Consider the following 17,996-nt stretch of genomic DNA (forward strand, 5'->3'; position numbering starts at 1 on the left):
CAGCAGTCTACCTGCCGGGTGTGCAGAATACCATAGCATACACCCTCAGCAGGACATTCTCACAGGAACACAAATGTGAAGTGGAGCCTGTTGTTCTCCACAATGTATTTCAGCATTGGGGAATCCCCAAAGTAGACTTATTTGCCATGACCAAAACAAAATATGCTCCCAGTACTGTTCTAGATGCCTTCCTCATTCACTGCAATACAGGTCTCCTTTACGCCTTTCCTCTGATTCCTCTCATATCAAAGGTCCTGCTCCGGCTAAGAAATAGTAGCTCTAATGGCACACCCACCCTTCACAATGTTTTTTTAGGGATAAGGTCTCACAGAGACCACACCCAAAATTCCTCCTGAAAGTATCCTCTGCCTTCCACATAAACCAACTTATTCACCTCCCTACTTTCTTCCAAAGGCCACATCATGACCAGAGAAAAACAATATTACCTACACTCAATGTCAGGAGAGCTTTGGCATTCTATTTGGATCGAACAAAAATTTTCAGAAAAATCTTCTGAACTATTGCTTTCAATTGCAGAGAGGTCTAACGTATCCTCAGTCTCGAAACAAAGATGCTCTGGATGGATATCAAACTGCATTACCTATTACTATTGTACCCACAATCTTCAACCTCCATCTGGAGTTCAGTTCCAGGAGATCTGTTTCCAATTCTGTAGCCTTCATCAAAAACATTCCCATCACAGAAATATGCAGAACAGCAACTTAGGCAGCTGATCATACTTTTGTGGAACATTATGCTATCACCTATAACTCAGCATCAGATGCTATGTTTGGATTCACGGTATTATCATCAGTACTAGACTCAACGCCAAAGCCCCACCCCTCCATCAGGGCTCCTGCTGTAGAGTCACCTACAGTGGAGCGCCCATAGGGACACTACTTGAAGAAGAAGAGGTTACTCACCTTGTGCAGTAACTGTGGTTCTTTGAGATGTGTGTCCTTATGGGTGCTCCATAACCCACCCTCTTTGCCTCTGCTTTGGAGCTTTTAATAAGGGTCTCTGTGGTAGAGAAGGAACTAAGGACAGTTCACCCGTGCAGCGCTAGGTAGCTTTGAGGCAAGCCTAAAATCTCCAATCTGAGGCTCAGAGACATGAATACACCTACAGTGGAGCAGCCATAGGGACACAGTAGGTGATTAACATCTTCAGTGCTTCTGGAAATTCAGATTTTTGTTTTAGGAGCAACTTCAAAGAAAACCATCATGAATGAATGGGTCACTCCAGCACTATGGTTTCTGAGAATTCACTGCATTCATTTGGTCTTGTTATCTCCAGTGGTATATTGATGATTTCAACTCAGAGATTTAGGTAGCCTTTGATACTAAGAGTTTCGGGGAATAGTTTAAATCAGTTGCTGAATTTTTGTTATCTCTTTGAATAATGCAGAGTGTTTATAATTTTTGTTGTTCTTGTTACAGATGTGAATGGACCACATGCCTTTCCCAGAAAAGAAAAATCTGTGGCCACAGTCTCCTGGAGTTACTTAAATATACTGTGTACGCACTATGGGAAACTTGCTAGCATATATGTATCCATTACAAATACTTTTGACCAAACAATTATTAGTAATACAGGCATGACAGGAACCATACTTTGTAAGAAACAAAAAGTCAGCTTTCAGCACAGTGAGTAATATGTTCTGTATGGCCATAAACAGAAAGCTGGTCAACACAGCTCGTATGCCTACCCTAAGTAAAATTATCAAAAGGCTATGTGGAAGCTGAAAGAGCTTTAAAATGAGTATAGAGAAATACAATAGAGCAGGGGCAGGCAAACTTTTTGGCCTGAAGGCCACATCAGGTTTCAGAAATTGTATGGAGGGCCGGTTAGCGGAGGCTGTGCCTCCCCAAACAGCCAGGCATGGCCAGGCCCCCGCCACCTATCTGACCCCCTCAGGTTCTCACCCCTGATGGCCCCCCCAGACTCCTGCCCCCTCCACCACCCCCCACTCCCTGTCCCCTGACCATCCCCGGAACCCCCACCCCTGACTGCCTCCTGCCACCCCATCCAACCCCCCTCCTTCCTGACTGCCCCTCAGGGACCCCTACCCCCATTCAACTCCCCTCATTCCCCACCCTCTGACCGCCCCAACCCCTATCCACACCCCCGCCCCCCAAACTCCTCTGCCCTCTATCCAACCCCCATCCCCTGCTCCCTGCCCCCTTAGCGTGCTGCCTGGAGCATCGGTGGCTGGCGGCGCGGCTGCACCAGGATGGGCAGCCGCACCGCCTGGCTGCAGCCAGCCATGCACCACGTAGCACAGAGCACCGGGTCAGGCCTGGCTCTTCAGCTGCGCTGCCCCAGGAGCTCACACCCCGCCACCCAGAGCATTGGGCCTGCGGTGCAGTGAGCTGAGGTTGCGGGGGAGGGGGAACAGCAGGGGAGGAGCCAGGGACTAGCCTCCCCAGCCAGGAGCTCAGGGGCCAGATGTGGCCCGTGGGCCGAAGTTTGCCCACCTCTGCAATAGAGTAAAAGGATGAAATACAATAGAGTAAAGGATGAAAGTCTTTGTGACTACAAAATGTGGCTTTAGAAGTACACGTTAAAGTTAAAGTACACATTAAAGTACCAATATAAGCAAGAAATCCGCTTCCATCATATGTTGGTGTAGAAGTAATATTGTATGTGTTGTCTCTGAACCTTGCTGACCTAGAGAGTATATAATGTAAGAGCTGTTAGTCAACTTGACTATATTGCCAGTAAAACTTACAGACAAGTGTTTGGGTTTAAAGGCCATTACCCACAGCAATTGAATGTAACAGAAATTTTAGTTTAGTAAGTTCACATTCAAACTATAGTAAAGGCTATTAAGACACCTATAAACCCAAACCACAGGCCCAAGTAATTGGATTTTCGATCCACCTTGCCACAAACTCAAAAAACATAACTTCTCCCAGGGTGCTTGATCTTGCCTGTTAAGAGACTACCATGTACCTCTACTAGACCAGAAGACTTGTCCACATGCTTTTGTTTCCAACTCCTTTAAACCCACCTGCTTCCAACACATATCTACATTTCAGGAAAAGGGGGCCAAGACAACCCAGCATCTAGCACAAAGGATTCCTTCCCAGTAAGTTGTGGAAAATGAAAAAAGAAACAGTTAATTTTATTTTAAAAAATGTTGCCTATAGGCCACACCCCCAGCATAGCGTTTCAGAAGTCTAGAGCATGCTATAGGCACATTAAAATGTATTAGGTCCTTAATCATACGTTTCCTTGATTTTAAGGTCTTGGATCTTGCAAATGATGTGGTAATTACAAGATGAGTCAAAATCTATTTTAGAAGGAGACTCTGGTTACAACTTTAACCATAGAGAGACTACTGTGTCTCCTAATAAATGGCTCACATTTGTACAACCAAGACAAAAAATTGGGACATCTAGCTCTAAAAACACAAGCCTATTCCATATGCAGTAAAGGAGGGAAGGTCCTTGTTAGCTATCAGCTAAACAAACATCCTTATGTTTTGTCTAAGCTGCCACTTTACAGTAGAGGGCATGCTTCTTGAAAAATTTATGATGAAGTTCACCCATGCAAAAGGAGCAGAACAAGGCATATGCGCTGATTAACACCTGCTCTAAGGGTTTAATTTGGAAGTTAGTGACTTTGTTCTAATCGTCAGCATTCAGGTGAATTGCATCCATAGTGCCCAATCCAGCGCACACTGAACTCAGTGACACAAAAAGCCTCCCATTGACTAAAATAAGAGAAAGATCCAGAAATATATACAGCAAAAATAATTAACTTTGCTTTATTACCATGGGTTTTCTTCAAATATAGCTGATCCATGACTTTATAAGGAGCTTTTACTTTATGGAAGGCTTGAAGGAGTAGTGACAAGCCATTTCTGAGCTGGAGGGAGTGGGAAAAACTAGACAAACATTAAAATTACAAAGCAGGCTAATTGTAAACAATAGTTTTGTGGCTTTTTGTCTCCAAATTTCTACTTTGTCTTCAGAATCAATCTGGAAATTTTCAGGCCAAACCAGTTTTCCAAACCAAAATAATAAAACAGCATTTTGTGTGGCAACTTCAACTCAGAGGAGGTTACCACCTTTGCCTAATAAATGAGGGTCTTCAGTTCCAAAGCTTAGGCAATGCGTACTAGCTCAACATCTCTTGATCTTGCAATAGCACTGTGTGGGGAGAGAAAGTTGGAAATAATTGCTGCTGACGAGACAGAAGCACATGTAAACTCACTAGCAACCCTTTTTACCTCCCAGGCTTAAACTGCAGGTCCACCACGGGCATTGGCAGGTTTGAAACAGCCCAATTCCCAAATTTCCCACTGTGCAACAAGACTTGGTCATTGTTCAGCTGGATTTACTATACACTTGGCTCTTCTCTTCCTGATTTTGCCTTTCCCCTTAGTCTAAACAAAATGCAGGAGCTAAATTCCTCTTCCTGTCAGGATCCTCTGAAGCATATCACCACTCTTTTGGAATCCCATCATTAGCTATCTGTCTCCTGTCAAGCTCCTTATTCTCACCTTCAAAACTCTACAGATTCTGATCTCACCTACATCTCTATTCTCATTACCCTCCATCCTCTTCTTGGTCCTGTTGGTGCTCCTGTTACTTTTTACTTACTGGTACCTTCTTTCATGCTGTCTCCCTTTACCAGTCTTGCTCTTCTAAGTCAGCTTCTTGTCCTTCCTCTTTACCCCCTAAAGATCTGTTCCTTCAAATCCCTTCTGGAAGCCCACTTCTTCCTCAGAATATTTCCAACCATGTTCTCCACACTTTTCCCTTACCGAACCATTGCCCTGTGTCTTGTTTCTATTTGTTTTGTCCAGCCTTTGCTGCAAGGTCATCAGGAAAAGGGCCATGTAAATGAACGGTGCTATTTTAGTACATTTTATTAACAATAAGAGCAATAAAATGAGATAGTGGTAGAAGTTATGAGTAGCCTCGATTTACCCATGCAGGAGATAAGAATTATGCAGATCAGCCTTTAGTAAAGTACAGGCTATGAGAAATTAATGTGCTGCTTCCTTTCACTACGTAGCAGGTTTTGTCTAGGGATTCAGCAGAAAGGGCAATGCTTAACGGAATTACTAAGACACTGTAATTGGTAATGGCATTTCAAGAAATCCCATATTAACATCAGACAGCAGTAGGAACTCTAAAGAACCTCACTAGATGATGGATAGAACAATTCCTGAAGTTAAAAAAAACAAAACAAAACTCATAACAGGTTTTCCAAAATACAATCTCTTTTGCCATAAAATAAAAGAAAGTTCCTTAACTAAACTGAGGAGTTGCTTTGCCAGAAGATAATCCACCAATATCCTTTATGCTGGTTTTCTATTGATTCTGTAACTGCATAAGTGGATGTTCCACACCAAGCAGGCTTCCCTACAAAGCTGCAACTATATTGCATTTATATCTAGTCACTTTCTGAGCAGAGTTTAGAGAGGAGCATATGACTTGCTTTTTTCCCCTAAATTGACTATTTTAAAATTTTTTAAAAAGTTTCAGAAATCCTGAACAATAATATAGCCCTTGGGTGAAAAGAATCTTTAACTTAACCATCTGGCTAACACTATAAATGGTTACAGCTGAGCATAAAATTTAATGGCATTTCCACAAAATGAGTAACATTGCATGGCACTCAGGCCTTGGGCTAACTGTCATCCATTTGTCATCACCAAAACTTTTGTCCCTTATTAATGTCCTTTCAAAAGTGCCTGATGTTGGAAATGGAAATGCTTTTGAACAGTCCTCCTGTAGACAGTGTGAGACTACACATCCCAGAAAGTTTAAGGAGCCATTGTCATGACTATGAATGATTTAGAAGGTATTGAAACCATAAGAGAACTTGGGCAACAAAATGTATTGAGAATTTAACATGTGACATTGACATAACTAAATTTCTACCAATTTCATGTAATGAAAAGCATGTTATTATTATTATTATTATACAGTGGTTGGAAACTCACTCTCTCCATAAACATATGAAGTCTTTAGAGAAAATGATATCACAAAGGACCTGTAACGTTGCTTAAGATTAGGGATTAGGCACTATAATACTGTGCCCAGAGCTCCAGCTTCTGGAGTCACTTGATTACGTTAAAATTGGAGCGTTTATTAAAAATAAAAAGTTTCTAGTCAGTATGATTGCAAGGTAAACTCGAAAATGATGTCTGCCTGAGTCTTTAAATAGATTAAAGCAATTGCTGGGGAAGGGGATGGACTCACCCCCATTCATCTCAATGGGTGTTAACTCCAAGATCAACACCAACCCATCAGGGGACTCCGTGTATAGCAGGAGAAGAGTGCAGTGGGTCCTGCCCACTTAAGCAGATACATGCCCAGCTGCTGGGGTAAGTACTTAGGTACACTCTTGCTGCCATCTTGTCTCCCTAGAAGGAGACCAGAGCCCACCCCTATCACTGCCCCATGAGACCTTGTATTATGGTGTGTCTAGGGCCCCACAATTGCCTTAGTCCAGCCCTGTTTATGGTTAGAGAGAGAATGAGTTTTTGAGCAGCAAAATGTTCAAAGGGAAAATGCTATGTGAAGCACTGAGTCCAAAGGCTGGGCTTGGCAGTGAGTATAAGGGCAGGGGAGGGAATCCGAGGATGTGGAGTATCTGGTGTGGAGTGACTATGCCTTAGTCTGCCTAATGGATATAATTACAGCTTCGCAGTGAAGTGGTGGGACTGAACTATGGCAAAGTCCTGACTGTAATTATTTTGTCATAATTCATACAAGTATTATTTTGTTGAAGGGAATATCAGAGGGACTGTAAAGTCCAGTGATACTAGCTGGTTTGTGGTTGTAATATACCACACCTGGTGAGGCGAGACTCACAGCTACAACATTTTCCAGACCTTTTAAAGTCCTTTTAACGTTCCTCTTGTGCTCTTGCTTTCATCATTCTGGGTGTAACTTGGAGTTTCTCCATGTGCTACTGAAGGACTCCAGTCACCTATTGTGTTGGCTCTGAATTCTTTGAAGTGTCCAGTTAACTTGTTTATTTTTCCTTTGCAATAAGATACTGAGCAATATCTACATATATATTTTTACACATTAGGATTCAAGGCAAAATTATATACCTTACAATGTCAAATGCCCAGATAATTTAATAGGTGATACTATGGGATTACCATAGCTTGTTTTCTAAAGTTTCATTTAAATGATACAGTTTCCATGTATTTCATTATCACAAATATTTTGTAATATAACTTATTTCAGAGAGAAATATTTCAGAGGGAAGAGAAGACTATGCAGTTTATTACTATTTGCACGAAATTCAAAACAACCTAGAGTTCATCAGTTTAACCCCCAAATACACTTGGTACCAGGTATTCCCTGACTTTCCCATTAACTTTGATCAGAGTTGCTAGCATCAGTTCAAGCATGGGTTCATTATTGCCATCTGAAGGGCCAAAAGAAGCCAATCTATGCTTATGATTACATACATACTGATAGAAAATCTTGGCAAAAGACTGGCTATAACATGTTACTTCTTTTTACATTCAATGAAATTAAAAGGTGGGAAATTCAAAACCAGGAGAAGGAAATGCCTTTGCACACAACATGTAATTAAACTGTGGGATGTATTGCCACAGAAAGTTGTTGAAACCAAGAATTTGAGATTCAGAAAGATATTTATGTGGCTATCAAGAATATTCAGATGTGTCATAATTATGAGAACATTTTCTGAAGGAATCTTAAATCTTGTGCTTCAGGATTTAAGCCAATCTCTAACTATAAGAGGCCAGGATAAGATTTATTTTGGGGTCAGATTATTCCACGTTTGCGTACTCATAGAGTAATAGAGTTTAAGGCAAAAAGGACCACCAGATCACCTAGTCTGACTTGTATATTGCAGACCACCGACACCATCCAGAACCTGCATAATATACCTAACCTTACTGTGGGGTTCATGCCCCTTCCTGCTTCTCACCACTGCTGGAGAGTGGATACTGATCCATTATGGTAGTTAATATGTTCTCAGAGTCCAGTAACACTGAGGTCTGTAGCAACTGGAGAAGACGTGGGGTGTTCATATCTATGCTTTTGGTTCTGACTCATCTCTGTTAGCAATCTTAATTAATCAAATAACATATGCAGATAAAAATAATTCATTATGATTGTCTGCAGCTGAGTACAGTAAAATAATATTTTTCACTTCTCAAGAGATGAAAAGCAATTTTGTTGTTTGGGATTTTTTTTCCTGGACCTTGTAACAAACAATATCCTTTGGAATATTAACTTAAATGAAAAACAAAAAACATTCAAGCAAGCTATTAGATGATACAGGGAATGTTTGAATGTGTGAGACAGTATATATATTGAATTCTTGATTTGGTGATTATCAAAATTTAGTGGTTTTCAAGACACCTATTGATCTTAGTTTTACTTTGAACATGGTTCATTTGTCATATCAACAAACTGTGGTGTTTGCCTCTACAAATATCCAAAATTTATATTTATTAATTTCATATAATTATTATTTATTACTTTTACGGCACATGACATGTTGTGGGCTTTTAAGGCATCATCGCTACCTTGAAGAGTTTACAGTCTGAGACCTCCTCCGGCAATAGGGTCTGTGTATTGACTTAAATAGGACCCCGAATGCGCCTAAGGGTTTGCCCACATAGATCCAACTGAGTTCTGATGAAGCAGAGCAAGGAATACTGCAAGTAGATGGTGCAAGGTTATTATAAGGGAGGAAAAGAACATATGGCTGTTTAGTTTAACCTTAGATGCTTCTTAAAGGTTGCTATTTTACTTTTATTTTTCTTGGTTTTAAAAAATTAAAGAATAAAGTAATTGGTGATTTTTTTTAAATTCCTGTTTCTGTTTCTAATTCCACAGCTGTCACTCTGACATGTTAATTGCTTCTCCCTCATGAAGCCTTAAAAAAATAGAAATAATCATAATTTGTCATCAGAAATCATAGAAATCAACCACCTCAGTGATATGCATCTTAACTACGTATTTCATGAATACTGAACTGCATCATGTCGTTATGGAAACATGCGTATCCTGTGTTAGTGCTGCTGATTTGGCATGACAGTGCGGTTCTTCTTATTCTTTCACCTTATTTCTAGGTCCTCCTGGTCCCCCAGGAATAGTGATAGTTGAGGAAATTACAGAAACCACGGCGACGCTTTCCTGGAGTCCTGGGGCAGACAACCACAGCCCTATCTCCACATACAACTTACAAGCACGTAGCCCATTTTCACTTGGTTGGCAGACCGTAAAAACAGGTGAGAGAAATATTTTTAACATAATATGAGTAGGCTGAGTTCAAAACTCATGGCTCAAGAGACTAGGAACCACCTACACCCGTTGCAGAGGATGATGATGAAAATAAAAGATTAATAAGATTATAAAAGAAGATAAAAAAGTAAAAGGTCCAAATTTAAAAATTGCATTTGGATGTCACTTAACAGCATGCCTGCAGTGTGGCTGTCCCTGCTGTAGCTGTGAATAAAGAGCGGATTTCTGTCTTCAAATAGTTAATCAGCCATCTTTCAGAAGCATTAAATGAACATACACACACACACTGATGAGTTTGATTTCCATTACCTCCAGTGATCTTTAATATTGTAAAATTCAGTTCCACATACCACTGGCCTATTACACATGAGTTTCAGGTGAGTTAATGATTTACACATTGTCTTTGCTTTCTACAGTTCCAGAGAACATAAGTGGTGACATGGAATCTGCTGTGGCAGTAGAACTGAACCCATGGGTGGAATATGAATTCAGAGTTGTAGCAACCAACAAAATCGGGACTGGGGATCCAAGTGCACCATCTCGAGTGATCAGAACCAGCGAAGCAGGTAAGAACTTTGAAAGCCACAAGTTTATTCTGTAGGAACCATCAGGAATAAAGAAATTTTTAAAAACTAATATCTTTCAAAAGCTTCTTGCAGACATCACTGTTGGCAATCACTACCAATCTAGTGTGATATTTTTTCACAATGGGAGAGCTTGTTCATTCAAAACAAAATTATTTTTTAGTTTGGGAAAACTTCTCATAAGATGCCCAGCCCTCTCTTACCTTCAAGTGTTAGGCCATTACACTGTGTCCTCTGCTTTCTACAGCTCACTGTCCTCTAACCTGCAGCTCCAGACCCTTCTTGATCCATGATCTCCCAGGAGACTTTGCTGGTTTATGAACAGAATCACACTGCATTCTACTGCAGACTCATACATGACCATTATTCTTTCCTCCTCCCAGGACTTTCTGTCACCTAGTCCCTCTCTGTCCCCTTTTCTTCATTATAAATCCTTCACAAGTTCCATTGTTTTGAAAGTCAAATGAAATCCTACTAGTCCTCTACTGTGTCCGCTGGATCCACTGCTGCTGTATTCCAATCCAGTGCATTCTGGATATTTCCTTGTATACCACAGTGAATTGTGTGTGTGCCTCCAGGGAAGACCCAGAACATTCCTGATTGTGGCATGCAATGTCAATAAACCAATTAAGAGCTTTGGACAAAATTGAAGTAAATGGTGAATTTGTCATTTAGTGCACCTGTTAAAGTCAGCACGGTGAACCAGAAATCAGTTGCTACTGCCTCACTTTTGAGAATCTTCTCTTTAGCAAAGAACACTATCCACATAATCAGTACATTATTCAGACCTCTTGGAAATGCAAATGAATAGGTTAGTCACGTCTCATTCTGTTTTCTATCTTTTCATGAGGGGAGATTGTAAGGATTGCAAGTGGTAATGCCATAGTCTATCTGCATTCATAGTTCTGGAATAAAAAGGCTTTGTTAATTATGTGCATTAGAGCCATAGTTCACTGGTCTGTGGACTCATAGCCTCATAGACTTTAAAGTCAGAAGGGACCATGGTGATCATCTAGTCCAGTGGTGGGTAACCTGCGGTCCATGGGCCAAACGCTGCCTGTCAGGGTAATCCGCTGGTGGGCTGCAAGACAGTTTGTCTACACTGACCATCTGCAGACACGGCCACCCGCAGCTCCCATTGGCCAGGAGCAATGAACCGTGGCCACTGGGAGCTGCCGGTGGCCATGCCTGCGGATGGTCAGTGTAAACAAACTGACTTGTGGCCCGCTAGCAGGTTACCCTGACGGGCCGCATGTGGCCCGCAGGCTGCAGGTTGTCCACCACTGATCTAGTCTGACCTCCTGCACGTTGCAGGCCGCAGAACCTCACCCACCCACTCTTGCAATAGAAACCACACATAAACAGTCATTCTTAAAACAGTCATGATAGATGCAGTTAGTCTGATTGTTATATATACATATTATCTGTAGTCATAATAAAGAACTTTTTTTTTCTGTTTTAAATAGCCGCTTTGTTGTTGTTTTAAACATAGGTTTCACTATACAGTCATAGAACTGCACGCAGGTCGATGGATTTTCATTCCTTCCTGCCAAAGGATACATTTTATCAGACTTCTGTGTCTTGTTCACTCTGTGTTAGTCACACACTACCTCTCTCTCTCTGTCCTTTTGTTTTTAAGCAGGAGCTCCATATGCTTCATACTTTGCTCCATTACAGTCCGAAGGAAGAAAAGAAAAACAATATGAAAAATACATGACCTACTCTCATTTAAAATAGTGTTTGGAAAAGCTTTTACCATCAGCCTTATGCTTTCCCTGGTTTTGTACCATATGTAGGGCTGGTATTACTAATTCTGTTGAACCCAAATGTTCTAACTACTTCTCTGGTTAGGCAGGTGATACAAATCAGAGAGGACGCAGACATTCCAAGAGAAGCTTATCTCAGGTGATAGGCTGTATCCAAAAGCTTATATTCTCTCAGATTTATGAATGCATATCCTGTGTTTTAATGGACCAAATGTATTTTAGGCCATGAATGAGTATTTTTCTCACCATCTGGGTTTTGAAAATTTAATGCTGTAGTTTGCAGTCATGTTATGTGTGGGAGTTGTTTTATTTCATTTCTTTTCAGTTGTTTGCCAAACAAAAGTTGCATTTTCTAATTCATTTCCCCATGACCCCTATGAAAAGTCCTCCCCATCTCCACCATTCTTTTCTTTTTCTTTGGACAATTGTGGTTTTAGCTGTGAGATTTCAATCAATAATACATAACAGTCAGTAGAGGAAGAATATTGGGACTGGATGACACATGTGATATGCCCCTATCTAGTGGCTGGTACACATAAATGATGACAGTCTACTATTGTTTTTTTAACTCAAGTGGTAGAGATGTGTGTTTAGATGCTGAAGTGCCCAGGATCAAACCTGCAGGAAAATACATTTGTATTTGCTATTAAATGAAAACTTTGTGACTAATGAACTAAAATAGGGTCATTATACATGATTTTTTTAACACCTTCCCTTCCCCAGTTTGATGTTCTCTTTCTTTCCCTATAACATTTGTAACTACAGAATTGTTCTCGTTTTAAGTGTGTGTTTTGGAACATGGCATGTTAAATCCCATACAAATGTCAATAAATCATTGTATGGCTTTGGAACAAGCTGAAGTAAATGGTGAATTTGTCATTCAATATATGTGTTAAAGACAGCATGATGAACCAGAAATCAGTTGCCCCTGCCTCTGTTTCAGAATCTTCTCATTAGTGAAAACGCTATCCAGTTGTTTGTCTGTTTGTTGGGGTTTTTTTAAAAAAAGAGGAAAAAAAGGAAGATTATTTTTAATTGCAACAAGGGATGGCTTTCCAATTTGTTAAAATATAGAAAGAGAGTTTTAAAATGTTTACTCCTAATGATAACTTAATGAACTACAAATTATTTGAGCATAAGCTTTCGTGAGCTACAAATGCATCCAATAAAGTGAGCTGCAGCTCACGAAAGCTTATGCTCAAATAATTTGTTAGTCTCTAAGGTGCCACAAGTACTCCTTTTCTTTTTGCGAATACAGACTAACACAACTGCTACTCTGAAACCTGTCTTAATGAACTACGTTTATGGAAAACTGACACAGATATCAGTAGTAGCAAACTTACACATTATTCATAATTGTATAGGGCCTCAGGTATCTCCAGTGCTTCACAGAAAAATATGGGTTTCTGCTTTTGAAAAGCTTACACTCAAAAGCCACAGTCTTGAAACTGGATTCTACATGAAGTCAGAGGTCCATGCCAGTAGATTCAGTTGCAGGACTGGAGCTTAAATGATGGATTTGGAGGACAAGCATAATTATCTCATATACCAGGAAGATATGGGTGAGGAAAGATTCAGGTTATTATGTGATTACAGAGTTATGATGTGCAGGCATAAAGAAGACTTGATTCTTGTTTGTTTAGACAGACTGTGTAAATCAGTTGTGGGCAACTTGCAGCCCGCAGGCTGCATGCAGCCCATCAGAGTAATCTGATTGTGGGCTGCAAAACATTTCGTTGACCGTCCTCAGGCATGGCCTCCCGCAGCTCCCAGAAGCCGTGGTTCACTGTTCCCGGCCAATGGCAACTGCGGGAAGTGGCAGGCCACAGGGTATAATCAATGAGTCTTTAATTGAAAACTGCACTTTAACATTTTGAACAGAAAATTTCTAAATTCCTTCATTCTTACTCATTTTTCTTTAATTTTCTTCCACCCTACTTTGTTTTAACATTCATTCTGTTTAATCAAGGAGGACTTTCCATCTTATTATTTTCAACACACCATTTTCTATTTTTATACATTTTCATATTATGTTTTTATTGATTTTAGTCAACACACACCTTTTCAATAATGCTTAGTAAATTGAAGTGTTCTCTCAATACAACTGGGAAAATCTAAATGAAAAAAAAATAGCCCCTGCAGCTCTCCAAAGTATGTTTGGTAGTGCCTTCTAAATGTCCTTCAGCCTCAGATACAAGGGTCCTATTTATCGTGACAGGAGACAGAATGATGGGAATGCCAGTTCACAATACAAACAGCCACCTGGTTAAATTGCTGGGATGGTTTCTGGTATAGGAAATGATGGACAGTGTTCTGTGGCTTGGTCTGTGACTGTACAGGACCTGTGTTCCTTCTCCTTGTCTGTTCTGACATACAGACTGTGACCAATCACTATAAAGTATTTTCGTAACCTTTTTGGGCTCCTTCGTCCACATCTCCCATTTGATTTCTAGCTTATAATAATACACAGGAGGCAACCTCTCTGATTGTGTCTAGCTGCCATTTTGTCTCTCCTCTGGAGTGGAGTTTTGGTTTTTGTCATCAAGAAACATGGAACAAACGGAGAAGGAAACATCAAAGAGGCATGGCAAAAATAAAACATCTTTGCTGTACCTCTTGCCCTAGCATTTTTCCATGGGAGCCATAGTGTTTTCTGCCCTTTTTTTTCCACAGCCTTCACATTTTTTTCAGCACATTGGGAAGCTATTTTCTTCTATCCTTGGTCTATTTCCAGTCTCCAGAGCTATTATCTTGAGTTTCTCAGGCTCCCTCACTTCCCAGACGAGTAGTCAACACATGCACACGCCCCTACCTTTCCTAGGCCTGTAGAGCTCATTCCCTGCAAATACTCTGACACCCAAAAAGCATAGCATTTTCTAGGATTTTCTCCAGGTGCTTCTTGGCTCCCAAGAGAGGAGAAATCAGCCATTTATTTGAGCTGAAGTGAATGAACCAGTTCACCAAAACTCATAACTTCAAAATGGAATCCACAGATTCACTCTGCTAGCTGTGGACTAGTGAGATTGCTCTGCCCCTTAGTTTCTGGTCCTCTCTCTCCAATGCAAAGGGCATCTTTTTACAGCCAGATTCCGTGGGCCCAGTTTTACTGCAGGACACTTTAGCAACTGGTGACTGCAGAAGGTCTCGTGTTCTACTGGGGAAGATATGAATTCTTCAAGAAAATGTGTGTGGAAAGAAATTTAATTCTTCTCAAAGAGATATGGCTCCAGTTACAGCTCCAGTCTGTAAGGACATTCGATGCACTCCACATTTATGGCAGGCAGGCGGCTTCTGGGCTTGTGAGAGCTCTGGGATAACACACATCTCGGTTGAGCAATGTGATTCTGCCTCACCTCCAACACAGAGCTGTCACCCACAAGACATGATCATGCCCATGCAGATAATCCACAACAACAGTGAATATGTAATTCATCTACCATTTTTTAAATAATTAAATGGAAATTGACAGGTGTAATTTAGTAGCTTATGCAAGCTTGACTTGAGAATAGAGTCTCTTTCTCTCATTGCCCCCCATTTTTTATCCCTTCTTCCGCAAATCAGTAGCAGGACTTTATACTAGTACAGTAATTAAATACCCCTGGCAGCAATAGTTGGAATGGTATCAGGTAATCGACAGAATAATAAACAGGGTTTCCACTTGCCTTAATTTTCTAATTAAACCCTAATCTTGTTACTTAGTTCATATTTAGTTAACATGATTGCTCTTCATAGCTCCTTTCACTGGAATGGATAATACTGTGATTTTCTGGCACATCTAACTCACAGCCAGTTCCAGTAATTCTGTTAATTCTAGCCTTCATACATATTTTATAGGTCCACAAGGTGAAAAGAGCCAATAACATCAATTTAAACATGCCAGATATTCCACGAAAGCAACCGGGCATTTGGAGCCTGGGGGCAGAGCGTCAATTACATTATCTATTCATGGTGAAACGTGGGTAGGAGAGAAATTGAGTAGACTTAGAATTTAACCTGCTAATTGTGCATGCAAACTTGATTTTCTGAGCTAATAGGCTGATAACATTTAGTTGTAGAAAATTGTCTATAGGATTAAAAATATAAATAAATCAACTTTCTTCTGAGTTAGGCCTTCCTTGCGTTACACTAAAGAATCAATATGCCACACTGAAAAATTGGCTTCTTTGGTCTGGTTTGTTGTTTGGGGGTTTTTGTTTTGTTTTGTTTTGTTTGAGCTGGAGAAAAAAGGTTTCAACATTTCTATTAATTACTGTTAATTTTATTCTACAATCAAATCCACTGCTGTATTGAGATTTGACAATGTTTAAATGGACAACTAAGGCCTTTGAGGGCAAGGTGGCTCCTGAAGGAGCCCCAAAAGCAAAAATAGAAAGAAGATAGTGGACGGGTTGCCCCTCTTGGGTGCCACCTGATGTACTGGGGTCCCACTGAGCCTGCCCATTCCACCAGCGTGGGATCCTTCACCCAGTCCTGCTGTGCCAAGCCCTCAAGCCTCCTCTAGCACACACACAGTCAGGGCCACACCCAGCTGCAAAAGGACACTGACACTGAGATCAGCTCTGTGTGCTCAGTGATTGCTCAGCACCCAAGTGCACCCCCCCCACCAGAGTGTAAACCCAAAATTGTATTGTTTTCCTCTGCACAGAAATCTCTACAGCCTAAGATCATGAAAATCGCCCGCTCCGTCAATGTGGAGGAAGATAAGCACAGCTTTTCACCCCCCAGTTATGAATTGCACAAACTGGTTTATAGAAAACAAAAACAAGTTTATTAACTACAAAGAATACATTTTAAGCACCAAAACAGATTAAAGCAGATTACTTTAGTAAATAAACAAAAACCACAAACTGAGCTTAACACACTAGATAGATAGAATATAAATTAGTAGATTCTCACCCTGAGTGATAAACAGGCTGGCAGATTCTTAAAGCACAAGTCGCCTTGGCTTTCCCAGGTTTTCATATACAGGCTAAGATTCTTGTAGGCTGGGACCATCACTTCCCACAGTTCAGTCCTTGCCCCTCAGCCTTTCCAGGTGTGTGGTTTTGGGGAGAGTGAGGTCCCCTCATAATGTCATTGTCCCACTTTTATATCTTCCCACTTGCCAGAAAGCTCTTTTGCTGTGAACTGTGTCAGACATTTTCAATTGTGTAGTACTATCTCTGAGAGGTTTCTATTGTTCACAGTTCCTGGGGTAATCCTTGTGCTTGTGTGCATTTCCTCAGTCATTAACATTGTTTGGCCTTTTTACTGTTGTACCTGAAAGGCTGCTCGTGGGTGTTTTCAACCTCACAACATGTTTCAGTAACACATACATCGACAAACATATGATGGTAGCACATACAATCCAATGAGATATTAATGTCCAGCAGACCAAGACTTTTTGAATGATACCTCACGTGACATACTTTGTACAAAACATATCCTAATTACATGACAGTGGTGAATACTGGGGTGGCAGGGTATCACAGATAGCAACCACTGATCGCATGGGTATGTTTTAAAACAATCCACTAACTGGTATGTAAAATTGCAGGATCTAAATCCAAGTACAGTATTGTGTGTTATCAGCAAACAAACTGGAAAATTCAAGATATTGTCTTTTGATATTTTCCTGACATCTGTATCACAGCACTGAAGTTCCCAGTTCCTTTTGTTGTAGTTTTTGAGGGACTCAGCCACTATGGTGCAGTCATGCATCAGATATTACAAGTGAATGGCAATTACGCTTATTTAGTACTAAAATTCAAATTTCCTACACACCAAAGAAAACTTAACACTAAGTGTATGCTGTTGTTTCCTCCCCTCCCCGCATTGTTTTCCAGTCAGTTTAATATGGTGCATTACTTCTTCAGAAAAGCTGACACATTTTCACATCTTGTTCCAGTACAGATGAGGAGGAAATGTTTTCCTGGGAGAATGACAATGTGAGGGCTGGCCTTTCATGCTAAAAAAGATTTTTTTATTTAACATTTGTCAGCTTTCCAGATGTGTACTGCAGAATATATGTAAGGAAAACAAGGACAAAAAAACTGCTGAGTTTGTTCTTACTTTGGTCCTTGGATTAGGAAGTTTTGTCAAGCTGTTGACAAATCTTATTTCTTAACTGAGATCAAAAACCAAGAAAAGATTTTTTTTAAGTACAAGTCTTAAAAGATATAAAAAAAAACTGTAAAAGAAACAAACAAACAGAAGCTGAAGAAGTTCCTTGAACAAACATTTTCATAAGGACTAAAAACAAGTTTAATAATTTATCTTCCCTTAAAATGAAGCAGTGTCAAAATCTTCTCTTTTTTTAGATGGGATGCTTCAACCTTTATATAAATAATATTTTTGCAAAAAATATCTTCATGAAGATAGCAACTAAGGAGAGGAAGTATGGGTTT

General features: G+C 40.3%; 1 protein-coding gene across 2 annotated transcripts in view; it reads left to right on the forward strand.

Annotated features, from left to right (window-relative positions):
• CNTN5 (contactin 5) overlaps positions 1-17,996 on the forward strand; it is a 970,129-nt gene that overhangs the window by 899,266 nt on the left and 52,867 nt on the right. For both annotated transcript variants that reach the window (XM_043529333.1, XM_037889811.2), the window contains 2 exons: positions 9,089-9,247; positions 9,677-9,826. In XM_043529333.1, coding sequence (XP_043385268.1) covers positions 9,089-9,247; positions 9,677-9,826 — 309 coding nt within the window. The remainder of the gene's footprint in view (positions 1-9,088; positions 9,248-9,676; positions 9,827-17,996) is intronic.

Source organism: Chelonia mydas, chromosome 1, assembly GCF_015237465.2.
Source record: "Chelonia mydas isolate rCheMyd1 chromosome 1, rCheMyd1.pri.v2, whole genome shotgun sequence".
In the NCBI taxonomy this organism is placed as follows: Eukaryota; Metazoa; Chordata; order Testudines; family Cheloniidae; genus Chelonia; species Chelonia mydas.